The sequence below is a fragment of the Nyctereutes procyonoides genome, unplaced genomic scaffold (assembly GCF_905146905.1).
Source record: "Nyctereutes procyonoides isolate TBG_1078 unplaced genomic scaffold, NYPRO_anot_genome, whole genome shotgun sequence".
Classification (NCBI taxonomy): Eukaryota; Metazoa; Chordata; class Mammalia; order Carnivora; family Canidae; genus Nyctereutes; species Nyctereutes procyonoides.
In genome coordinates this window covers 18,862,736-18,889,225 of record NW_026575020.1, presented here as the reverse complement: position 1 = coordinate 18,889,225, position 26,490 = coordinate 18,862,736, and the positions used below count along the sequence as shown (strand labels likewise).

Here is a 26,490-nt window from a genome sequence, read left to right as displayed (position 1 = left end):
TGAAGTTGTCCTTGGTTATTGTGACAAGAATCTTCAAGAGCTCAGAAAGGAGTTATATATATATTTTTTATTGCAGCAAAATATACATAACCTAATATTTATCATTTTAACCATCTGTAAGTGTGTAATTCGGTGGCATTAAATATAGTCACAGTGTTATGTAACCATCAGCACTAAATATACCCCAAACCTTTTCATCATCCCTGACATAAAATCTGTACCCATTAAACAATAATTTCCCTCATCCCCCTTCTTCCCTGCCCCTGGTCAAAAATGAGTTACTGGCCTGAAAGAGACCAGGGCCAGTTCTGCCTTCTAAATTTTGGTGCTGCTGCATTGCATTCACACATCACTTAAGATAAATAAGCTTTGGGGAAGATAGAGATCAGTGTGAACATCTGAGGGGGAAGAACATCGCCTTTCATATTTACATACAGGTCAGGATGTTTTCTACATATTATCTCATGTAAAGGGACCTAAGCTGAGAGTCATTCCATATACCTTGGGGAGATGTTTGCAGTTTTGGTATCAATACTGGTTGGGGATTATGCAGGGAGGGAAAATAAACAATTATGCCATCCCTCAGTGCACACAAACACACAGCCAGGAGCCGACTGCACTGTGGGTAAAATGACTCCAAAATTGTGTGTAATGAGTAGGAAAAGATTAGAGACAGCTCTTGCTATGCTGAAAATTGACATTAGTGGAGAGAAAAAAAAAAAAAACTCTTTACTAGTCAGCCTAGGAGGTCTAATTCGAGCAGTAAAAATATAAATAAATAAATAAATAAATAAAAGTATGTCAAGATGGTATTGGTGCTTTTTTTCCAATGAGTTCTATCTGGCCGGAAGGCTATTCAGCATAATGCAAAATTAAATTATAAAAACTGGCTGAATATTTAGATGGAAGAGCCATTTGGAAGCAGTTTATTTAGACGAACCGGCAATGACCCACAACAGGGAGACATCAAGCGTGAAATTTACTAGAAATTAGCACCAGGGTCCCAGCCTCAGCATGAATAGCTTGATAGGATGCAAATCCCAGTGATATTAAGCTGCCTCACTGCTGGTGCTACAGGGTCACTCTCAGTTGGCTTTTCATGTTATACTTATTATTTTTTCCTGGGACAGGTTATAAATAACAATAAAAAAAACATTTATTGAAAACTTTAACTGGAATGAAAGTCTATATTAAAGTCTCTGAGTACTTGGATGTCGAAATATTGTCAGCCAGCCATAATGAAATGATGAGAGACATTATGTATATGCAGCTTGTGTATGTCTAATGTTTACCTTCAGCCTCTAACAGATAATCTCAGCCCAAGCCAGTAAGATCTGTCCCAGTTTCAAGAGAATGGGGCACTGTGGAAGCACTCTACTACTCTGCCCCCTTGTTTGGTACATGTGGCTGCCACAGTTTATCCATATTGTGTAACAATGAAGGCCCTAGGCAGGGTTGGTGCCTGGATGCTGAGAACACGCTGGAAAGGCCGTATGAGCATATGTAGATGTGCTTTGCTCAGAGTGCTTAGAAAGTGCCAGGCCCCCGCCTCTCCACTGAAGAACCTATCAGTATTTTCCATTCTCGGTTGCTTTTCTCATGGCCTGAGAATTGACAGTCAGCATATGCATAGCTTTAAAAAGTCCTAGACTGATTTCTAGCCTTAAACCCTTGGGAATATACTCTTCCCTGCTACTCTTGGGCGTGCTTTTGTACTGTCTCAAATATGAAGGGATTTCAGACAAATTTGTGTCAGACCGTTGCCAAGTGCTTCAACCTGCCTTTCAGAATGTGTGGTTTGGGGCTGCTGTGATACAGCCATGAGCATGTTGTTTATGTAGTTTTTTTGTGTGTGTCCCTTTATATTTTAATAGCTTTCGTTGCCTTTTTCAGTGTTTTGATGGTTGGATTGTGGGTCTGTTGGTGTTCCAGGTTAGATGGATGCATTGTTGTGAATCCCAAGCTTGTCAGCTTTAATGAAGCCTGATACCCCTTTGCTACTCCCAGTCATGGGGCCTGAAGATAACTGCGTGGCAGCCAGGTCCAAGTCCTTCACATAGCTGGTAGTGTGTCATCAGTGCAATTTCTGATTTTTCTGAACATACCCAGGCAAAATTTACAAATATTCAGTCATTTATTCCAGTCTCTTTTCTGGTTTTTATTTTACTCAGCCATTGTATCAGATGCTAGAAAGCAGGTTTCTTCGGCTTCATGCTCTTTCCTCCCAGTAAGAACGATGTCACAGAAAGTGGACTTCAGAGCCCAGAAGATCTGGATTCACATTTTACCTCTGCCATTTATTCACATATTTAACTAAGCCTCAGTTTACTCCCCTACAACTTAGATGTAAGAACATGGTTTTCTGATGATTTAAATGATTCATATGTGTGTGTATGTGAGATCCCGCTCCCTGGTACACAGTAAAGTAGCCTGTGAAGAAAGAGAGAGCTTTAAGTTCATTTCACAAAAGCAAAAAATTACACAAACATATAGCCTCCTTGCAAACAAACTGCATATACTACAAACTTGAGTTTCTAAAACTTAAATAAGTGGTCATACATCTTAAATAAGGTCCTTCCTTTCTTCCTAGGGGCTGGGTCTGTTACTAATAGGGGGTACAGACAGATTTTGATATAGATATAAAATAACAAACAAGTGAGGGAAGAATCTGGAAAAGTGTCTTCATTTACCTCTAACTTATTTTTTTTACTCTTTCACATAGGATCACTTTGTGTGCTATCCTCTGTTGTTTTGCTCTTTCCTTTTATCCACCTTCCATTTCTTCTCTCCAGATGATACCGAGGGCCACTCCTTTTCATGACTTGTTCTGAGACTGAGACTGTACTCTTGGCAGCACTGAAAAATGTACTGCTAATTACACAATTATTTTATTATGTAGCGCTAGTTGAAATATCCACTAAAGAATTAATTTAGTTAAAATAATTTGAACTGAGCAATTATTTTCATAACTACAGAATTAGCGTAAAGCGCTTAAAGTCCTTTATTCCCTGCTCTTCATACAGCAGTTGTGTAATTAGCAGTAAATTTTTTTTGTCTTTGCTTTCCTCCCAAAGGAATAAATGTCTTTGCTCTGATCATATATGCAGAATATGTGACCATACACATTCCTCATAGAATAGAGAGTTTTTCCAGGAGCAACTTCTGAATTTTTGGAGTTTTTGAAGTTGTCACAGAGCAGCGAGGTCCAGCAATGGAGAGAGGCATATACTTTGCAGTGAACTGTGCTCACTGATGGTGTGTATAGAGAGAGCCATTTTTACTTTGGAGAAGGTGGCAGTTTAATTTGCCAGTAACTACAATGAAAGCAATTTCTATTTGGGTTTGCTCTTAACTTTCTGAAAAATGTTTCTTTGCCTTGGATTTCCAGAATTGATTTATTCCAAATTGAGATCATTGCTTTGATAGGAAAGTTTGAACTCAGTTGAACCTGTTATTTGGTGTTTAGAAAGGATCCATTGTGGTTCCACTGAAGTGCTCATTAAACATCTGGAATCATAAACCTAAAACTTTACTCATGTGTAGACTTCAGGAAGCTAGGAAATGGGAAGAAGTCCATAAGTTGTTGGGAAATAAATAATAACTGATCCTACTTTCCAAGGACTGGCTTTATTTATGCACCAGGGTCCCTTTTCTTCAGCATGCTCCTGGCCTTGGGGGGATTACAAAGTGTGCTCTTAAGCAAAATGAAGAGGTAGCTCTTCTGTTTATATGGCTGTGTGATATTTCCAATAAATACATATGCATTTTAAGTTTTTTCTCTCGTTGGATGCCCTGATAAAAATGCAACTGTTAATTTGTTTTTCTTTCTTGTGGTGTTCTTTCCAAAGTGTGTATGTTCTCATCCACTCATCGGCAGACGTTTAGTGAGCACTAACTGGACAAGATGCTGGGGCTACAAGGAGGAAAGACACAGTTTTTGAAGGCTTCATTTCCATTAGCTGCCCATTTTGAGAGTTTATCATATTCTAAGTATCATGAGAAGACTTGAAAAGAGCTTGAATAGTTTCTTCCTTCAGAAAACTTAATGTTGGGACACCTGGGTGGCTCAGCAGTTAAGCGTCTGCCTTCAGCTCAGGGCATGATCCTGGAGTCCTGGGATCGAGTCCCACATGGGGCTCCCTACGTGGAGCCTGCTTCCCCCTCTGCTTGTGTCTCTGCCCCTCTATCTCTCTGTGTCTCTCATGAATAAATAAAATATAAAAAAAAAACTTAATGTAGTGAGAGAGAACACATATTGACATGAAAAACACTTGTATTTGTAGAGCATTTGTAGAGCAAATATGAATTAATATGATGAAACCCAAATCCAGCAATTCAGAAAGGCTGTAAAATGGATAGGCAATCCATAGGGCTTGCACACTGTGTCTTGTGAAAGAGAGTGCACTTCTGTTGTGCTTCTGAAGTTCCTCTGGAGTCTTGAATAGAATACAGGTGGAAATACCCATCCTTTCCGTCTTCAGGGTAGCCAAAGTGGACTCAGAGTGGCTGAACCCCCAGGTCTGTCACCTCTGGTATGAGCAGCCTCCTCATGGAGGCACAGTTTGCCATATCAGTATTACTTTCTGTGTGAGCCATGATGCGAACAATATTTGGAAGCTCTGTTTCATGGTTTCTAGTTTCTCATTCTCCACAGATATGTATGACCAAGTGCTGAAGTTTGGTGCCTATATTGTGGATAGCTTACGGGAGTGCTCCCAGCCTGTGCTGGTATACATTCCTCCTCAGGCTGAGCTCCGGGGTGGCTCCTGGGTTGTGATTGACCCCACCATCAACCCCCGGCATATGGAGATGTACGCTGACCGAGAAAGCAGGTAGGATTCCTTCTTTATTTCCCTTTGCTGTCTCTAGGGATCCTCTAGCTGTTGTTAGTTTCCTCCTGGAGAACATTATAACCAAGAGAACTTTATTGGCATCCGTCTATTCCCAGATGGCTCCAAGGTCAGAAAAAGAGATTTTCTAAATAGTGTCAGTCTGGATGAGAAGGAAAGCAGTCAGGAGTCAGGCTTTCCCAGTGTGATCCCCCACCCCAGATTCTTTTACCAAGAAGTCCCCTATTCCAGGCACCAGGAGAGACTTGGAGAGATTCTCTCCTGTTTGTTGTGTACAGAGGCCTGTTCACTGTCTCTTTGTTAGATATGTGACAGAGGGAGCTCAAGGAGTGTTGGAGTGAAAGGACTAAATTCTTGGTCTGGAGTTCTGGCTCACCTTTGCCACTGACTGAGACGAGGAACCTCTAGCCATTGTACTCTCCCTGTGGAGCCAGCTGTTCATCACTCAGGGGCACCACGGCACCCAAACCAAAGCTGCTCGCTCTAGCATTCTAGGAGGTTTGGGGAACACAGTGCTTATAGCACCCAGAGAACTGCAAGAGAAAGTCCCAGGCTTTTGTTAAGAGATGATCCTTGAAAATACTTAAGTAAAACAGACCACATCCAGCTTCCTTTCATGATCTGTTTTCAACCCTTTCCAAAATAGGTAAATTTCACATTGTATTTCCTTGACATTTTCCCTGCCAGTCCCTGCCTCAGATCATTTTATTAGAGTATCTGTTTTTCTCTCTCCCCAAAATGTTAGACTTCTACTTCAGGAGCTACTTGGAGAGAGTCCAGTAGTTTTAGTGCAAAATCACTAGGCTAATAGTCTATCCTGAGGGGCTTACTATCTTTGAATCCAAATCTAGCCCCCAATCTGATACTATTCACAGACAATTCCTCTGCAGACTATGGAACAAGACCATTTGGTTTCAGATGCACCTTTGTCACTTGTTAGGCTTGGACAAGTTTCTTAATGCCCTGGACCTTAGTTTCCTCATCTGTAAGATGGGGAAATCATAGTTCCTTCCTTTATAGGGAAAGCAGACTGGGTATAGGGTTGCTATGAAGCTTTATATGTAAATACTTAGGACAGAGCCATGTATATAGTAAGTATAAGCTATAATTTTTTTTTTAATGTAAAAGGTGGTTTTTTAAGTTTTCTAGGATAAAGTTCCTGGTAATAGAACATCATTAGTATGTACTAGAAACTTGAAAAAACCCTGAGACCTCTCCATAGCAATAGGCAGCATGTTTTCTCTCCTGCTTGGCCTGACCTAGTGTGTCAGAGTCCTGCCAGCAGATTGACAGCTATGTGTGGGACCAATCAGCATTGACTCCTCATTGTACAGCTTAAGTGCTGGAGGTTGTCCCCTGCTCCAGTGCCTACATCATCTTTTTTCTTCCTGGAAAAAAATGATTACACCCTTATTGGCCCTAGATAGTAGAATCTGTATTCCTCTTTTGAGGTGGAAGTAGACTGGTGTGGTAATGAGAATTATTTTAATTACTTTTTGCCCTTCTTTTCTCACACCCCACTTAGACACTCTCTGAGGCCTGCTTCCCTTCCTGGGGTTACTTCTGTGAGCCATGGGTGGCCAGAATCATAATGAAGCTATTTCCTGGTCTGTAAATTGTAACTGGCCTTATTCTGTTGTCTCCTTTCTTTAAAGTGCCTCTTATTTCTTTTTTGTTTCTCTCTGATCCAGGGGATCAGTTCTGGAGCCAGAAGGGACAGTAGAAATCAAATTCCGCAGAAAGGATCTGGTGAAAACCATGCGTCGGGTGGACCCAGTCTACATTCGCTTGGCTGAGCGATTGGGTATGTCTGCTTGTCCTCCTGGCAAATCAATGAGCCATTCAGCTGATTTGTAATGAGTGCATTCATAGGCCAGGGGAGGAGGCACTGAAGCATTTGATCAAATTCATGATAATCTTTATTTACTGTCCTCTCTATGGTAAGAGCCCTGGTAGAATGAAATAGTGTATACAATAAGAGGGAAAGCGGGACCTAAAAAAGGCAAAAGTCCCCCAAGTTTTCTTCTGGCATTTTCTTCTAATTCACATAGCCCATCTTTCTGGGCTCATGGATGTCCTTGTAAAGAATGATTAGCTAGAAGTTGCTGTTGGGGGGCAGGCTAACCAGGCAGAGAATATTCTAGGCTTAAATGTCCTGTTTCTGTCTCTCTTTGGACAAGCCTGCCTCATTTCTGAGAGATATGGGAGTGTCAAGGAACAGAGAAGCAGGAGACCTACTCAGGTAGTGTTCTGGGGCCATCCTGAGCTAGAGAAACAGAAGTAAAGATTGTGCACTGTGTGCTTCCACACAGAGGCCGTGGCAGCAGTAGCTCTGGGAACATTTGCATATGATGCTTCCAGCCACTACTCTGTTGCTTATTTGTTTTTGGAGCTTTTGGAAGGCGCTGCAGTTTACACAGAGAACTTAACCATGGGAGCCCTGTGTTGAGTCCAGAGACTAAATGAGTTTCAGATTGTTTTAAAACACTATTTTTTTCTGCCCATATCTCCCATTGAGCCCCTTGCTATGTTAAGTGAAGATAATTGCTTGAGGTTCTTTTTATTTGTTGGTTTGTTTTGGTTTGGTTTTCTAAAGGAACAGAGTGATTGTCTTTAAAAGGTAGTGAAACTCAGTGAATGGAAGGCATAAAAAAGAGATGTCTGTCTCTCTCTCTCTCTCTCTCTCTCTCTCTCTCTCTCTCTAAGTCTATCATAAATAAATAAAAATTAAAAAAAAAAAAAAAGGGATCCCTGGGTGGCTCAGCGGTTTGGCGCCTGCCTTTGACCCGGGGCGCGATCCTGGGGTCCCGGGATCGAGTCCCATGTTGGGCTCCTGGCATGGAGCCTGCTTCTCCCTCTGCCTGTGTCTCTGCCCCTCTCTCTCTCTCTCTCTCTCTCTCTCTCTCTCTCTCTCTCTCTCTCTCTCTCTCATAAATAAATAAAAATAAAAAAAGAGAGATGCTAGTTCATTTATGTTTCAAATCGTAACTTAATAAAGTACCATTTGTGGATTCTTTATATGCTCACCATCTAGAGATGCAAAAACTGGGCAGCCCAGGTGGCTCAGCGGTTTAGCACCACCTTTGGCCCAGGGCCTGGTCCTGGGGACCAGGATCAAGTCCCACGTCGGGCTCCCTGCATGGAACCTGCTTCTCCCTCTGCCTGTGTCTCTGCCTCTCTCTCCCCCTCTCCCTCTCTCTCTCTCTCTGTCTCTCATGAGTAAATTAAAAAAAAAAAAAAAAACATATCTTAGAGACACAAAAACTTCTGAGCGTGCCTGCACTCTGGGGACTGCACATCCTAGCAGTTTGGAGCCCTGGGCCAGGTGGCTTGCCAAACATAGTGACTGGGGTTCTAATAAACCCTGTATGCGTCTCATTGTTTGCCATTAGGTAACAACCGCCAATAACTCTAACCCATCTCGGCCTGATCTTTTTATGGGAAGTGCACACATACAACAAGAATTGGCAAAGCTGTTTCTAAAATCTATTGCCACCCAGAATTGTTGAGGTGGTGTTTTTCTCTTTCTTCTCCAAACAGGATAATTACTTTTGACCAACCCTATACACTTTAATTAAAGTAACTGCAGCTCAAGAGCAAGTTACTCACAACTGTATAGAGAGAGAGCTCTAAAAGCTTCAGCCACTGATAAGCATCTCACTTAGATGACTCATAATTGTTCCCAGCATCAGGCAACCATCGCTGTTTTTACCACTAATTCTGTACAAAGGCAGCAGTGCCACAATTGCAGGATACAGTGAATTGCATAATTTTCTCTCTTTTTTTTTTTTCATTTTTTTCTTTCTTTTTTTCCTCTTTTTTTGCTGGTTTTCTTTCTGGCCAATTTAAAATTTGTCAAAGTCGGTCTTCTTCTGGATCACTGCCCTTTGATATTTCGCGCACTCCATTTGCCACAAACAAGCCGCAGGGCCGCAGTTCATGCTGACTCTAGCAGAAGCAGAGAGAGCTCCATTTATCTTACACTGCCTGCTGAATTCCTACTCATTAACTGGGGGTTCACTGCCTCTTTTTAACCCCCCAATGGCTGTTATCATCCCTTCAGAGTAACTGGGTGGTAGAAAGAGGGATCCTCTCTGACAACTGTTTGCAGAACAACTGGATGGTGAGGGGTGTGGGGCCAAAGCTGCTTTCTCTTGAAGGAAAGTGATATCGCTCCCACCTTCACCCAGCACCTTTTAACTTTTGAAATACAGGAAGGAGAGAGGGAGGAGATTCTCAAGTGATGGCCATTTAATCATTTGTTACAAATCATCTCATTATCCATTTCCTCTCCTGCATTGAAGAAAACCATATTTATTTAACCTTGACCAAAATGGCACTAGAGAAAGAATCCTTAGTCTGCTAAATGTGAAGCAGCCTCTGGCCCAGAGCAGGTCAGGAACATGAGAGTGGATCTAGAATAAAAATAATCATGTACAACTTTCAGTTAGGTTGTGTACAGGTAAATTGTTTAACTCCTCCAAACATTAGCTTCTTCATCTAGAAAGTGAGGATGATGCCCCCACAGAGCCACTGTGAAGATCAGATGAATTTGTATTCACTTTGAATCTACAAAATTTTGTTCAAACGTGGATTGGCGTTATTTCCTTTCCACATTAATCATTAGAAGAAGCAGCCAGCCACATTTAGTATCTCTCTGGCATACTTTTGGAACAAGCGGTGTAGGAAAAGAAATACAAAAGAAACAGAAGAAGCCGTCTTGTCCTTCCAGCAATTGTGGTTTTTCAGGGATATCATACATAGCAGATGTATTTCTGTGGTCACAGGCCAGCAGGGGTGTAACAGGACATGCTATGAACTCAGCTCTTTTTGGATTTGCTTTGGCTTTTGGCTTCTTTCTCAGTCATTGCCTAGAACCAAAGACTGCCAAAATGCTTTTTCACAAAGTGGGTAAAAATGACCTCACTTTCCAGATTGAGAGATTAAGGCTAAAAGAAGACTTAAATCATCCAAGACACAAAATAGTGTACATCAGAGACCAGAATGGAATTGTAGTTCCCTCTGTTCTACTTCTTTCAGGATTTCCCCAGTTTTTACCTCAGTTCAATACTGCGCCTGATCAAAATTAAACAGGAATTCTTTCCCTTTGTTATCTAAAGCCAATTCCACTGAGAAAAATCTGATTTAAGAGAAAGTCTGTAGGAATGGATGTTATCTTATATTCCCAATCTTTTCCCAGATTGACCTCTGCACTAGGGAGCATGCTGTCACATCACTTAGACAAACCAATGCACAACTGACTGGCTGTGTTCAAAAACATAATTACTATTTATTCTCTTAGGATATTTAGTAATATTTAATTTCTGAACAGATAGCATCATCTCAGAGTTCTTATTTTTAAGAAACAGCTTTTGTCATTTTATATAGTTTTGGAAGAAGGTGAATTAATAGTTCTGTGATTATCATAAAGCATGAAAATAGTACATACATTGATTCCCGATAGAGGTAAAGAGAGAGAGAAATGTGATATAAGCCCAAATACCATAGTCTTACACTGCTGGGATTCTCAGAACAAGCTTGGTAGTGTGCGTGTAGGACAGGTAACATCCTACCAGGCTAGTTGCCTTAAGAAGTTAAATTTCTCCTCTGGAAGTAGAGCCCCAGCCTTCCATGGGCTCTTCATATATCCCTGACATCCTTCTACCTCCTCAGAGAGCCAGGAGCAGGGAGTGGCCATGTGGTAGGATGGCCTTCCTAGCCTGGTTTCTTGACGCCGGACCCTGAGATTTTTCTCCTGGATCTTTACCCTTCTCTTGTGCTCAGAGGGAAATGACAAATCAATAGAGAGAGAGAGAGCTGTCCAGTCCAAGTGTGAAACAATCATAAGTTCCCTTCCATCCCTCTCCCTTAACACAAATAGTCTTTAGGCAGAGGAGCCACTTAGTGAAACTTTATCCTGCTCCAGACACATGTTCTGAACGTGGCCCCATTCCCAGACAACTGGGCAGCCTGCCATGCAGCATCTCAGCTGTGCCCACGTGGAGCATATCCTGAGAATGATTGTCTGACACCAGCAGAGGCAGCCCTGGCTGAGCAGTGCAACTAGCCCAGGCCTGGCCCTTCCACCCAGCACACCCTCTGCCCAGGGCATCCCAGGTACAGAGGGAGTATTGTGGCTTCAGATGAGGATAAATGGGTCTGTAAGCATCTTTGGGAATGCCTTCCTCCCAAGTCTTCTCTTTAGCAGCCAGATGACAGGAAAAGGATACTTCCTTGGGTCAAGGAGATTCAGGGGTTAAGCTGGTTTTCTGGCAGAAGTGATCAGAGTATCTGAGTTGTGTGTGCTTTTCCAACACTTGTGTCCATCTTCAGGATCTTGTAAGCTGAAAAGAGCTAGAGTTGCTTGAGTCAGAAAGCTTGCATCCTTACCTGGGAAGTCGAAAGGGAAAGAAGTTCTGATACTAATGCATGGGAAGTGGCCTCTTGCTCTGTCACCTCTTATACACATGAAGTGTCCTCAGTTGGCACTATGGCCATCCAAGCACTGGACTCTGAGGAGAGATTATGAAATGGTGTCTCTTGCCTGAATTAGCAGCAGCTTATAACCCACCTCATCACACGGATACAGAAATTCTTTGGTTTGATGCACTTTGGTGCAGTAGTGACAGCATTTTCTGGGAAGAAGGGGTTGTTTTGGTCTGTTTCATTAATTTGATTGTATTTATAAAAGCACCTGGGCTTGCCTCATCCCAGAAAGCAGTGATTCACAGTTCTGTCAGACAGAGTCCTGGCTAGCATTTTGTTGGACTAAACCTAAACTTCTGCCACCTGTGGGCTGTCATCAGAATATGTCTGAGAGATCCTGCTCCCCACCTGGTCCCAGCTGACCCAGAGCCCCATCCCTCTACCCACTAGACTCAGGGGAGCAACTAAGAAAAATAAAATAGTAAAGACTTTGAGACCTAACTGCCATGAGAATTAAGAGAATTGTGTGCAACTTCCTGACTCTCTTTTTTTTTTTTTTTTTTTAAAGATTTTATTTGGGATCCCTGGGTGGCGCAGCGGTTTGGCGCCTGCCTTTGGCCCAGGGCGCGATCCTGGAGACCCGGGATCGAGTCCCACGTCGGGCTCCCGGCGCATGGAGCCTGCTTCTTCCTCTGCCTGTGTCTCTGCCTCTCTCTCTTTCTCTCTCTGTGACTATCATAAATAAATAAAAATTAAAAAAAAAATTTAAAGATTTTATTTATTTATTCATGAGAGACAGAGAGAGAGAGAGGCAGAGACACAGGCAGAGGGAGAAGCAGGCTCCATGCAGGGAGCCCGATGTGGGACTTGATCCCAGGACTCCAGGATCACACCCCGGGCCAAAGGCAGACACTCAACTGCTGAGCCACCCAGGGATCCCCAACTTCCTGACTCTCTTGTGTGGACGTTTGCATGGGGGCACAGGGCTGTGGGGAGAGTAGCAGATTCTTTTATTCCTATTTGGAAACCTCTGGGTTTACTGTAATGATTTTAAAAAATATGAACAGCAGAGCACTAACACCATTGCAAGGAACCTAGGGTTAAGCATCCCTGAGAGGATTGCTGTTAAAATCAATATGCAAATGCAGTTGTATATTTAGATAGGTGTGGCCCCCTTTGAAGAAAAGCAGATATATGAAAATAGGATTTAAAAAAAACTAGATACATTGGGAGAAATTATTCCCATTACAAAAGGATTATTTGCTTTACCAAAGGATTCACTGCAGGGTTCCTTCTAAATAGCTCCCTTAAGGCATTTAAAACAGGATCTGATTTACACAGTTTTTCCAGAATGTTTTTGTGTAAAGAAAGGCACACCTGTGATGGATACAGAAATCATTTTGCAAGGGTTTTTTTTTCACCCTATCTTACTATCTTTAGAGAGAAATTTCTTTCAACATCGAAAATGTGATTATTACACAGATCTTTAAACAGCTACTTATGTTTATACTTCTGAATCTTAATAAGATTCCAGTCTTTTTAATGCTGATTTTTCAGTCTCAAGGTTGAAGTACGGCTGTGTGTTCTTATATCTGAGATTTTTCTGGAGCTGAGTGAGGAGGGTGGTCTTGTCCTTTTCCTTAGCTTCATAAGTATTTAACCAATCAAAGCAAATTGCTTTCTTAAGAGAAGGAAGAAGGGCCCATAAAAGTTGAAATTGGGTTTAAATTTACATAGGCTCCTTAGTATAACTAAAAAAATAGAAAACCCTTTAATATCACATTCCTTTATAAAACATTTTTCCTCTTTGCTAGCTTAGGATAGTTGTTACATAAACGAGAAACTGAGCACAGAAAAGAGATTTCTGCAAAGTCACCTAGTACCTTTGGCTAAGCAGAGAATTTTCAACCTACCAGTATGATTTTTGTTCTAAGCTTTGAAGGTCTCCCCCTCCCCCCAAATCCTACACCATAGGATGTGATCTCTTTGGCCATAGAGTGAGGCTTCCCTCCTCCTGCCCTCCTTCAGTGCCATGGCTGGGTAAAAAACACCTCCTGCTGCAGAAATCAGCTCTCTCCTTGGAAGCTTCTCTCTAGTTTTGACCCCATGGAGGAGAGATGTGGCTTTTTATTATGTCCTGGCCCTAGGAACACCTGACAGACTGCTGCCCTGTGGACACTTGTGGGTGAATTTAACTTGTTTCATTTAAAGGGCATTGGCCCTGTATTGCTTCTCAGCCTCTTGGCTAAGATCAAGTATACATCTGTTCTTATCAGTTTAATATCTGATATGTCCTCTATCCGAGGACAGTATGTTAAATGGATTTTGGGAATTAGGAGATGAATAGGAGCTTGCTCCATCCACTGCACTCATCGGCAGTACTTCCAGGAACCATGCAACCCTTCTGGGGGAAATTTTAAAAGTAAAAAGAAGAAGAATTTAAGAAGAACATGGGCTCTACCAGACTATCTAAGCCCAAACCCCAGCTCCATGGTTTCCTAGCTTTGCGGCCTTAGGTAAGTTACTTCACTTTTTTTGTGCCTCAGTGTCTTCATCTGTGAGGTAGCCGTCTTTTAGGATGTTCGTAAGGACTAGAGGAGATGGAAGGTACTTCAACAATTCTAGCCTATAACAGCATCACAGTAACGTTAGCTCTTCTTACTTGATCAGACTGGTAGTACTGCCTCTTCTGGATTTAGCTCTTTACATTAAAATATTTTTTAACTATAAGGTTGGATTTTTAGGAATTCATAAGGACTTTTTATTTTGGGAAGGAAAAGATAGGAGTAATCTACCTTTCTTCTCCTATTTCAGCCTTTTCCTAAAGTAGAATTCTAGAAAGAATGACTTTCCTCCCTGTAGCATATTCTTAAACACACTCACACACACACCGACTTGCTTTCCTAAAAACCCTGAGGCCCTGCAATCTGGCTAGAAAAGAAAGAAAACCATTCCAAGATATTTAATTGTACAGGGAGCTTACAGGATTGATCGAGAGCTTAGCTTTTTACAATAGTCCAGTGAATAAGAAATGCTCCTGACAAACGATCAATGATAGGATAATCACTCTTTATCCCCCTCCTCATTCTTACCTTCTTTCTTTCAGGAGAACAGGGTTCAGAAGTCAAAAATCTTTATAGACGCCGCTTTTAAATTAAGCAGAAAATAGACATTGACATATTTGTTAATCTCCCCTAAATCATTACCAGGGCTGGCTGCTTTGCTCTACAAGGAGAGAGGGGCCCTCGGTGTGCTACACAAGAGTCTAACTAGCTTAAGAGCAGCCTTTTTTTTTTTTTCCGAAAATAAAATTTAGCAAACCTTTTCTCCCCTCACTTAAAGCACACAAATCCTTGACTTTCTCATGTGCATTTTAAAATATACACATTCTCTACTTGTGTCTTTTCCTTGCTTTGATACTTTTAGAGGTAGGTTTTGAACTGCGATCAGAAGCATGAAGAAAGGAATCAAGCAAGGCAACCTTTGGGTTATGTGATCTTCCTAGTCTCAGGAGGGCTAGAGCATTACAGGTGTTTATTTTCTGGTTACTCTTTTAAAGCTCTGGAATAGCTTGATTGGGTAGGAAAGACCTCTGTTAGTCCAGGAGCCAGCTTTCTCTGCCTCTCCAACTTGGTAAAGCCAAGACCCTGTTTCCAGGACGCTGTACTCCTAAGCCCAGAGGTCCTCCTCTGCACCCAGTGCTGAGCTCTGTTCTTCACTGCTTTCCTAACACAATGAACTAAACTCTCCAGCTGACCGCCCTGCTGTGGCCACTGCCAGGATACCTGCTTGGCCACTGTTTGTGCCATTTTGTGTGGAAGAACACAGGCTTTGGAGATAGCCAGACCCAAGTGTAAATCCTGACTTTGCTATTTCACAGCTGGATGCCAGTGGGCAAGTAACTTTACATTTCAGCACCTTGGTTTTCTCATTTGTAAAATAGATGCCCTGTCTGTAAGGTTGGGTTGTTAGAAGGATTAGAGATGACATATGTGAAGCAACTCAGAAAGCTCTCAGTCACACAAAGGTCTGTAGTATTAACAGCTGACCAGACCTAGGTCTGAATTGTGCATGGTGATTTTACAAGCTCTGTGATCCTGAAAGCATTAAGTGTAGTTCCTGGCACATAGTAAGTGCTCAGTAAATGGTTTGTGTTGTATATGGTACAGGTATGCACATGTGTGTACACATATAGTTATATTCAAGCACAGTGTTGGTTGTTTACCCAGAGGAATGATGTTCTAAAGGTCTGGAACTTCCTATTCATCCATATCCATGGTCCTGCCATCCCCTGTCCCTGGCAGGGCTGTGATTTTTACCTGCTATTGTGTTAGTTCTTGATCTTACAATAACACAAGAAGCTACCCTTAAGTCTGAAGCCTGCCCAGCTGGTTTCAGGGACCCTGGGATTGGAGCATGAGTGGCCAAGTTCCAGGAGTGGAAAGCAGATGCTCAGGGTGCTCAGGACTATACTTGCCAGCGAGTACAGAAGTAATGTAAGACTGTAGTCCCATTGTACAACCAGTCTCCGACCTGAACATTGCTGTGCCTGAATGTGGCTCTGAACTTACAGTCCCAGCCTATTTCTACAACACAAAAGTGAACAATGTGCTCTCTCAAGCTCAGACTTACTGTTTAAGGAGAAAACATACAGTCAAATGACTCATGGAGGATACCAAGAACTCTGCCCTTAGTGAGAAGTGTGCATAATTTATAAGTCATGGGCCGCCTTAGACTGAAGAAGGGAAAATAGGGGAGGCGGACAAGTGATGTGGAGAGATAGGTTCAGTGCCTTTCAGGTCCCAGGTCCCAGAAGCCATCTACATGAACTTTTTTATTCATTTATGAGAGACACACACACACACACACACACACACACACACACAGAGAGAGAGAGAGAGAGAGAGAGAAGCAGAGACACAGGCAGAGGGAAAAGCAGGCTCCATGCAGGGAGCCTGACATGGGACTCGATCCCAAGTCTCCAGGATCACACCCTGGACTGAAGGCAGTGCTAAATGGCTGAGCCACCAGGCTGCCCTACATGAACTTTTAAACACTCCTTAACAGTATCAAAAGGACAAGTTCTTGGATCCCTATAATGAATGAGTCTAGAGTTACTGCTTGCTTGGATGGTGTAGAGACGACTGCCCACTCACGGAGTGAAGTAAACATTTTTGTTTCACCTTGGCAACCATGGATCCATGTCTGGGCTCATATAAAAACTTCACTTTGAGGGCAGCCCAGGTGGCTCAGCGGTTTAGCCTTCAGCCCAGGGTGTGGTCCTGGAGTCTCGGGATCAAGTCCCACATCAGGCTCCCTGCTTCTCCCTCTGCCTGTGTCTCTGCCTCTCTCTCTCTGTGTCTCTTATGAATAAATAAATAAATAAATCTTTAAAAAAAAAAACTTCACTTTGGGTATTCTGAAACAGTGCAACCAAATCCACGTGACACTGTGTTCTAATCAATGTGAAGGCGGGTGAGTGGACTGTAAAGAAAGTTGGAGGATGAATATTTAGTGAGTAATGCTCTGGGCCATACTCTGTATTAGGGATTTGGGATATAAAGAAACCATTCAACAAACATGCCTGATTCAGGAGATAATCTCAACAACAGATACTTTAAATGTAATGGTAAATATGATGATCAGTGTTCACAAAAATATTAGGACACAGTTTTAAAAATAAAAATCTTAGGCCTGCCTAGGAAACCGAGGCTGACCTACAGAGCAGGAATTATTGGAGACATTGTCTTGGTTATGGAATGAGACTAGTTGTCTCATTATGGAATGAGACTAAGATGGAACTTCAGTTCTATCAGCCTGGAGCCTGCCATTGTCAGTTAGCCTTTTCTAAAACGTACGAGATTCTGCTACTGAAGCACTTATTTGTCCTCTGCCCCAAGTAAGCAAGAAGAACCAAGATAATAGAGTACCCCAATCTTAGAAGGCCATGCTGCTGTACCTGAAATTTGGCTCTGCCTCTCCCTTGTTTTATGACCTTGATGAATTACATAAATTCTCAGTGCCTCAGTTTGCTTATCTGTAAGATGAGGATAGTAAGAATACCAACTTCAAGGTTGTAAGAATTGAGTTCATAGAAAGCACTTAGAATAGTTCCCTGCACCCCATAAATATTAACTTTGACTTCTGATTTTAGGCTTCAGGGAGCCAGGAAAAACATTTTTTTAGCTTGGCTTATTTTTTGACTTTCTATTTGATTTGATTTCACAGAACAGTTTCTAGAATAGTACAAAGGACATCTGACGCCTTTTTCTCAGATTTACCCATTGCTAACATCTTGTCTCATTTGCTTTATCATTTCTATATGCTCATGTACATGCACATGCTCACCCACTTTCTAAACACACACACACATATATTTTGTGAACCATCCGACAGTAATTTATAGACATTATGCTCCTTTATCCATAATATTTAGTGTGTGTTTCTAAGAACAAACACTTTCTCTTATATAATCCAAGACATTTATCTATATCAGGAACTATAACATTGACACAATACTATCTGATTCATGATTCATATCAAGAGTTTACCAATTGTCCCAATAATGTTCTTTATAGACTTTTTTGTTGTTGTTCAGATCTGAAACTTAACCCTAGACCACAGACTGCAGTCTATTTTCAGTTATTTAGTCTATCATCATCTTGAGGTTTTCTTTTTTTTCTTTTTTTTTTTTAATTTTTTATTTATTTATGACAGCCACACACACACAGAGAGAGAGAGAGGCAGAGACACAGGCAGAGGGAGAAGCAGGCTCCATGCACCGGGAGCCCGACATGGGATTCGATCCCGGGTCTCCAGGATCGCGCCCTGAGCCAAAGGCAGGGGCTAAACCACTGCACCACCCAGGGATCCCCATCTTGAGGTTTTCTTTTGAAGAATACAGGCCACTTTTTTGGTGGGGGAGGGGGCTAAGATTTTTAAGTACTCTCCACACCCAGCATGGGGCTCAAACTCAAGAGTCACATGGTCCACCAATTGAGCCAGCCAGGTGCCACGGGCCCCTTTTTGTAGCATGTTCCTCAATCTGGGTTTGGTTTATATTTCTTTTTTTTTTTTTTTTTTTTTTGGTTTATATTTCCCCATGGTTAAATTCAGATAACACATTTTTGGCAAGGATATTGCTAAAGTGTTATTTATGATCAGGACATCATATCAACAGGCACATGTCAGTTTGCCCTATTCTTGGTGACAGTAATTTTGATTACTTATTTAAGGTTTTGTTTGCTGATAATTGTGAGGAGATACTTTGAGACAATATAAATATTCTGTTCCTCCTCAAACTCTCACCTACTAGTTTAGTACCCATTGATAATTCTTGACAGAATCAATTGCTGTGACGGTGGTAAAATGATTTTCTAATCCCACTGTTCCTTCTATGTCTATTAATTATTCTACTGGAAGAGAGAATTTTCCCTACCCCCTTCCCCCATTTAATTATTTATATTAGAGTGGACCACAGGTTATTTCATTCCATAAATATTCTGGTAATTAATATCACCATCCTATTTTTGATCAGTTTGATGCTCAGACTGTCCCAGATGTGGCCAGTGGGAGTATGCTCAAACTGGCTCCTGTGGCCTTTTAATATGTCTCAGTCACTTGAGTGCTTTCTTGCTTTTTGTGACACTGTGTTCCAGGCTCATCTTGTTATTCCTTGCCCCAGCCCTGGAGCCAACTGTTTCTCTAAGGAGTCTTGGTTCCTCTTTACTAGAAAAGGAAAAATGTTTGCTTTCTTGTCCAGGAGTTACAATTGAGACAGTCTCATCTCACAAGAAACTGGTTGGCTCTCCTCCCATCAATTCTTTGGGCAGATCCACCCCAGAATGGATGGGCCTTCATCTCATCCCATAGTCCTACTCTCTGTCTAGTGTGGAAAGAAGGCTGCTGAGGTGTTGGGCCCCAGTGTGATAGGTCGGTGATTGCCCTCTGTGTGAGAGCCCAAGAAGAGAAAGCTGTCAGCTCTCTTCCTCACAGTTTTCAAGTAGTGATAGGCTTTAAAAAAAAGAGGTGGGGGTGGACATCTAAAAAACCTCATAAAAATGAAACTGGGTACTATGGCTACATCCCTGTTCTATTAACATGTGTTTATCTATAATACTTACAGCCCACTCTGCAGCCCAAGGCTGTTTATGGCATATGATTCATAAGTGGCATAAAAAGCAAGGCCTGTTCCCAGACAGACATGCTTGAAATAGACCTTTCTCTTCTGCAACCCATCACCCGTGGTCATGTATTTATTTGTCAGCTTTGGTGACAAAGCACTTCAGGTTGTCCCCAACACCAGGGGCTGTCACCTATTGCTCCTTCAGCTAGACTCACTCCTCTTTACTAGGCAGGCAGCTAAATTTTCAGTATTGATTACAAGTCCCACTCTGAGAGTAATTAGGAAGAAAAGCACAACATAGCAGCACTTCTACTGGGACAGCACTGATTGAAAGGTGGGAGTGTGTGTGTGGGGGGGGGGGGGGTCTTCCCTGTTAGAAGGAATTCCAGATTCCTTACAGGAATCTGTTGGGTGAGGGTGCTGTGTGCTTATAGGGTCAGTGATCCAAATGGGATTTGTGTATTGCCTTTCTCTTTTCCCCTCTTCTTTCACTTTGTCACCCTGGTCAGGGGTTGGCTCTGGCAGTAGCAGCCCACGTGTAGACTAGGAAGTTGGCTAACCCAATCTGCTGAGGTGGCATGAGACACACAGATCTGGCTCTAATTAGAGTGTATTCTACTAATTTCAGGTTAAGAGTTTTTTTTTTTTAATTTTTATTTATTTATGATAGAGAGAGAGAGGCAGAGACACAGGGAGAGGGAGAAGCAGGCTCCGTGCACCGGGAGCCCGACGTGGGACTCGATCCCGGGTCTCCAGGATCGCGCCCTGGGCCAAAGGCAGGTGCCAAACCGCTGCGCCACCCAGTGACCCCAGGTTAAGAGTTTTCAAACCTGAGATTAGACACCGTGGAGTATAACAGCTTGCAGCCCTAGGAGTCCTTGGGCATGTGATTTATGTGGACATGGGAGAAGAAGGGGCTGCTGGTGCAGGCCTGGAGGCTTAGGGTCCGCTCCCCTACCATGTCCCACACGCAGAATAGTTCAGCTGCTCTAATGTTGGTCAGCCAGGCACAGGCATGGTGTTCCTCAGGGAGGGGCCTGGCTGTCAGGGAGGCGATGAGAGACACAGGCCCCCAGGTGGTGGTTTGTTCCCACTCAGAGAAAGACTTGGGCAGAGGGACTCCCATAGCCGCTATTACCGCTGTGACCTCCATGGGGAAAGGAGGACATGTGGGCTCCCTGTGGCCAGATAAGGACCAGTCTGGCATCTTCCAGGGTTTTGTTACTCAGCAAAGAGGTGGTGAAGACAATGGAAAGCCAGGACACGGAGGGTAGTGTTTTTGAGCTTTCATAATTGTAGCTGCTTCTGTGCAGAGAGATTCCTGGTCACCACAGAGTGTGACGGGCAGGTTTATTTATTTAATTGCAGGCACCCCAGAGCTCAGCGCAGCTGAGCGGAAGGAGCTGGAGAACAAGTTGAAGGAGCGGGAGGAATTCCTAATTCCCATTTACCATCAGGTAGCCGTGCAGTTTGCTGACTTGCACGACACACCAGGCCGGATGCAGGAGAAGGGTGTTATTAACGTAAGTACAGTGGTTGCCACTTCTCCTGACTTGTCAGAGACCTGCAAGCGAGCAAGCAAGTGTATGTCTCATGCACAGAGGCTCATGAGCAGGAAGCTGTTAAGGTTGGATTAAAACAGCATGTGCAAATCAAACTGTTTTCAATTTTCTTGGAGAGACTTATCCCTTTTTTGTGTATCCATTATCACCAAAGCAATTTATGGTTTATATTATCATGGACCCCTCAGAAGGCTTTCTCCATTTTACTGGTGGGAAACTGAGTCTGGTGCACCTCCCCTGGGGACAGCTGCCTAGGGGGTCCTCAGGCTGTGGATTACTCCAGTGTCAAGTTCCATCAGCAGCCAGTTCACATAGAGTTTGCGTGCAAGTTGTTAGAGCCATTCTGTTCCAAGGCAATTCCACACAGACTCCTCCACAGAACACTGCAGCCACACATGGACTTAACATTCACAAGGCCCATTGCTATGCCCGGTGCTCTGGACAGGGGGCCACAGCTCCAAAATGGGGAGACAGTGGCAAGTGCTAGAGTCACGGCCAGTGTCTGAGGGGCTTGTGAGAGAGTACATTTTTGTGCCTGTGGAGTTCTCTCTGCACTGGGCTCTGAGCAGGGATTGGGCTGAGATGACTGAGCCTATTCTTGTCTATATGTAGGACATCCTGGATTGGAAAACATCCCGTACCTTTTTCTATTGGCGGCTGAGGCGTCTCCTGTTGGAGGACCTGGTCAAAAAGAAAATCCACAATGCCAACCCAGAGCTGACCGATGGCCAGATCCAGGCCATGCTACGGCGCTGGTTTGTAGAAGTGGAAGGAACTGTGAAGGTAGGTGGATGCCCCCAGAAGAGCCTTCATACTCTGCCCCTCACCCCCACCTAAGAATCCCCAGGTCTCTAAAGGCAGAAGTGGAAGGGAAGCATACAGGCCTATGCCTTGTCCCCTTCCCACACAGGAACACGTCTCAATGGCTTGTTAGAAGAGGTCGTAGGACATTTTTTTGCTGCTCGTTCTATCATTCAGTAGACCTTTTTGAAGACTTATTGTATACCAGATACTGCATTAAGCCCCAAAAGTGAAAGAGGCAGATGCTATTCCTATCCACACAGAGCCCACCATCTCAAGGGGGAGATAGATTGGCTGTGAGGTCACGTACAGCAGTATGGCTGATACTAAACATAGCAAACCCAGGACATCATGGAGCACAGAGAAGGACACCTGAGCCACTCTGTGGGAAGGAGGAAGAGAGTCAAGGACTTCTAGCAATGGTATCTCAGCAGACCTGAAAACAAAGTAGGAATGAACCAGAAGAAAAGATTGGGATGGGGGTGAAGGTGGCCAGAAGATAGGAGGAATGTTCCAGGAAGAAGGAATGGCATGTTTCAAGGCCTGATAGCAACAGTATCATTCATCCAAAGCACTGGAGATATTTCAGGATGGCTCAGAGATTGGGATCATGTCAGGCCATAGCAGATGTGTTGAGGGTTTGGACTGATGTCTGTGGGAAGCCATTGAGGTATTTAAAGCAGCAGAATGACATGTTCTGATTTGTGTTGTTGGAAAATCGCTCAGAAGACTGGGTGGGGGAGTGGAACTGCAGGGGTCAGGAGCAAGAAGCCTAATCAGGGGTGATGGTTATGTAAGCAAGAGATGCTAAGGCTTCAACTAAAGGTCTTCTGATTTCAAATCTGAGCTGAAAAGAAATGTGTACCCTGCCTGCGGGAACTATGAATCCCACATCTTCTTGGGCTGATCTCATGGAGAGGACACAGGGCTTGGACTAGTGCCTCCAGGGCCGGGAGGGGATAGGTCTGAGCCCAAGTTGACCAGACACCAGCACTTGGTCCTGAAATTGTGGGCTGCACAAGACAGTCCATGAGAGGGAGAGAAGAAAGAGTTGGAACTTTTATTTCTCTAATTACTTTTACTAAGAAAAAGAATTGACCCTTATTGGTGGTTCTTACATGGGTTAAAAGTAAATCATATATATCATATATACATTTTTATCAGAATATTGGTAGTATATGCTGAAAGTGTCTTTTCCTGATAGCTATTTTGATCAGAATATTTGGTGTCTACTGAGTTAGCATACTCTTGAGGGAGCGCAGGCCCTTCAGCCTCTTCCTGCAAAGTGTTGCTTGACGTCTCTGCTGACTGTTCTCAGAAGGAACTCCGAGGATTCACCATCATTGTTAAAGCCAGTGAATCTGGGTGCTTCTAAGATTCACCTTTATGTGTTAAGCCTACCCATTTCTTTACGACTGAAAAGCTTCTTTAGATAAATATTTCAGATGTGCAGTGGGCGAGCGCAGCCTTATGCGACATCTGGTTCAGGTTAAGGTCAGTCTGTGGCATCATAATTGAGTGAGACAATTTTGTCAGTGGCTACTGGCAGCTTCTAGTGGAAGTTGGCATTGAAAGTCACGCAAGTGTAAAATAAGAGGTTGTTCTCCAGTTAAGAGTTGCTGGCTAGGTAAATGGAGTGTGTGTGTGTGTGTGTGTGTATGTGTGTGTGTGTGTGTGTGGGGGTGGCCAGGAGAGGCCTGCACCCCCTGCCTACCACATTAGTCAGTAATGGACGTGCACGGCCTCCGTAAGCACAGGGGTGAGAAGGAATCGCTTCCTTCCAAGCATGAAGTGAGGTGGTGGGGGGAGGGCCCTTCAGTTGTCCCTTAGCATCCTATATCCAGGGGACGGTGCATTTAGAGAGCAGGTCCTGGCCATCTCGTAGAGATGGAGAGAACAGTGGGCTGTAGGTATACAGAGTCCAGCTGTAAATCAAGTGCAGGAGACAACCGCAGCCCCAGGAGGTCGGGAGACTGCCTGAGGCACTGAGCCCAACTGTACCTAATAACTAAGGCTAGTCCCTCCCTCCTGTTTACAAAAGACCACATTTTCTTGAGCTCTTTAGTCCAGGAGGACAGCTGAGGAGACAAAGGAAGGGCAGTGATGCTATGATGTGGTTTTGAAGCCTCCTTCCATATTCGGTAGGCTCAGCAGGACCTAGTTTAGTGTGGGGTGGGTGATAAAATCTGTAGCGCCCTTGAGAGGAAAGTGTTGCACTGTGCAAAAGCCGTCTGTGCTGCCTCTAAAGGGCTGACATAGAATCAGCTCCATGTATGGGAATGGCTTTTAAAACCTTAAAAATGTCAGCTGCCCCCCATTTTTGGTTCTTCAGTGATAGATAATGTGCACTGTGTCTCAAGTGTAGATACTGACCAAGTCCAGACCTTGGCTTTGCACCAGGAGGAGACCCTCTGATCCTCATGGTGGCTACTGGCAGGGAAGGGGCTTTAGTGATAGGCATCAGCCATGCTGTGTGTTCTTTTGTCCCAGCGAATTTGTTTTTTTAATCATAATCCTGAAGAAAGAGATTTGGGGGCAGAAAATTTGAAGACACTGTGATGTTATGTAACTTAGCAGGGCAATTCTTTTGTTTCCCAGAGAGGAATCTGTTCCCAGGAGTCACAGGACTCTGTTGGAACCCACTGGGACAGTCCTATTATAGGAAATAGTAAGGTTTATGGTTCAGGGCTTCACTGCAAGAGAAGAAAAGCATTACTGCAGCTCCCTGAAAACAATACCAAGAACTTAGGTTTATTTTATTTTTTTTTAATTTTTATTTATTTATGATAGTCACACACACACACAGAGAGAGAGAGAGAGAGAGAGAGAGAGAGAGGCAGAGACACAGGCAGAGGGAGAAGCAGGCTCCATGCACCGGGAGCCCGACGTGGGATTCGATCCGGGGTCTCCAGGATCACGCCCCAGGCCAAAGGTAGGCGCTAAACCGCTGCGCCACCCAGGGATCCCAGAACTTAGGTTTAAATTGGGTCATAGGAATATGATGTGCAGCTGTTGTGCGGGTAGATTCTCTCTCTCGATTCTTAGATCCATAGTCTGAGGTATGTGGTTTTTCAAAGACTGATCCTCTCCTCCCCCCACCTCCCCCAACCCCCCAAGCTCCAGTAGTAGAAACTGAGATTAGAACCCGTGAGCAGAATGTGGTCTTTGGAATCTCATAAATTTTTGGCATCTCAACCTTGCCAAGTTGGACATGATATTTATTTAAGCCTCTGCCCCTTCCTGTGTAAAACAGAGATGATGTTTCTTTTACAGGGTTCAGTGAGTTTCAAATGACATGAGAAATAAGGTATGGAGCACAGTGCTTGGCACTCCGTAGACACACAAAAGAGGCCCATTTTGCTCCTTTTCTCTCAGCACAACCCGTGTCAGAGGGTAAAACAATAACATAAACTAAGAGCTACAGATGTGTAACTTCATGATCGTAGCAGAAGCCATGAGCACAGTAGCTTCTCAGTACTGTCTTCATTTGGCCTGCTCTAACTTATCCACAATCTAGGGTGCCGTAACGCATTCTTATTATCCTGATCATTCACTACCCAGTCACTCTTACTCTGGATTTCTAAACGTGATGGTTGATCAGTGGAGGCCCTTGTGAGGATGACAGAGGACAAAGTACCACTCGTAGGGTCAAGTTCCCCTGTCCCCAGAGCCTGGCCTCAAACTCCCCCTGGACAAGTCTCATGCACCAAACTTCTGATTTGGGGCCAGGGAAGGCAGAACCTGGAAAATATTTTTTTTTAGTTTTATTTATTTATGATAGTCACAGAGAGAGAGAGAGAGAGAGAGGGGCAGAGACATAGGCAGAGGAAGAAGCAGGCTCCATGCACCGGGAGCTCGACGTGGGATTCGATCCCAGGTCTCCAGGATCGCGCCCTGGGCCAAAGGAAGGCGCCAAACTGCTGCGCCACCCAGGGATCCCTGGAAAATATTTTTTGGCCCTGGGTCAGCCTGGGGCTGAGACTGGAGTAGCTGTGAGGAGATGGGGTCCACAGGCCACCCCAGCCCACATGGCTGTTTGCTGTTTTACTCCTAAGCTTCAGAAAAAATCACATTGCTAGAGGTGTCTCCAGATAGCTCACAAGGTAAGCTATCTATAGGGCATGGAAATCAGGACGCACATCAATCAGACTGTGCCCTGGTCACTCTCTGGTCCTCCTGTACAGTGAATAAGGAGGACTTAACAGCTATCCAATACTTAGAAAGGAAACTTTCTAAACAGGTCATTTAGATTTTGTGCGATAGACTAATTAGTACATACAATTAGTGAGACTGCATAGTGCCTGAGATACTTATCCACTGATGCAGAGAAAGATAAAGTATCTGCTGAACATTTATTTTAAGGCCAGTGTTGTGATGTTTATTTATTAATACTTTATTGGTATTAAAATGTTCTGATTGGCATGAGTGTGAGGCAGGTGACTTATGAGCCCAGGCCTGTCAAGAAATGAGCAGCCCGGCATTTCACAGTTGCTTCTAAAATCCACACTTGGAACACTAGGAATAATTAGCCACATTTTCATAATTTTAAGGGAGGAAATGATAATGGCTTTCTTTCTAGGTATAGGGTTGGCCCATCTTTCTGGATGCCTGGAATAATGAGTCCTCCGTCTCTGTTCTAGGAGGGCAAACAAGGAACCATAGCCTCCCTCCCTCCATACAAGGGAGCCTTGCTCTTCCCAGTTAAAGGCAGTTAGGCCACAACAGT

General features: G+C 43.5%; 1 protein-coding gene and 1 pseudogene across 7 annotated transcripts in view; both read left to right on the top strand.

The window, feature by feature from the left end:
• ACACA (acetyl-CoA carboxylase alpha) overlaps nt 1-26,490 on the top strand; it is a 289,228-nt gene that overhangs the window by 256,255 nt on the left and 6,483 nt on the right. For all 7 annotated transcript variants that reach the window (XM_055322849.1, XM_055322873.1, XM_055322865.1 and 4 more), the window contains 4 exons: nt 4,655-4,832; nt 6,542-6,654; nt 20,770-20,924; nt 21,576-21,746. In XM_055322849.1, coding sequence (XP_055178824.1) covers nt 4,655-4,832; nt 6,542-6,654; nt 20,770-20,924; nt 21,576-21,746 — 617 coding nt within the window. The remainder of the gene's footprint in view (nt 1-4,654; nt 4,833-6,541; nt 6,655-20,769; nt 20,925-21,575; nt 21,747-26,490) is intronic.
• On the top strand, nt 13,502-13,680 carry LOC129518500 (U2 spliceosomal RNA; annotated as a pseudogene).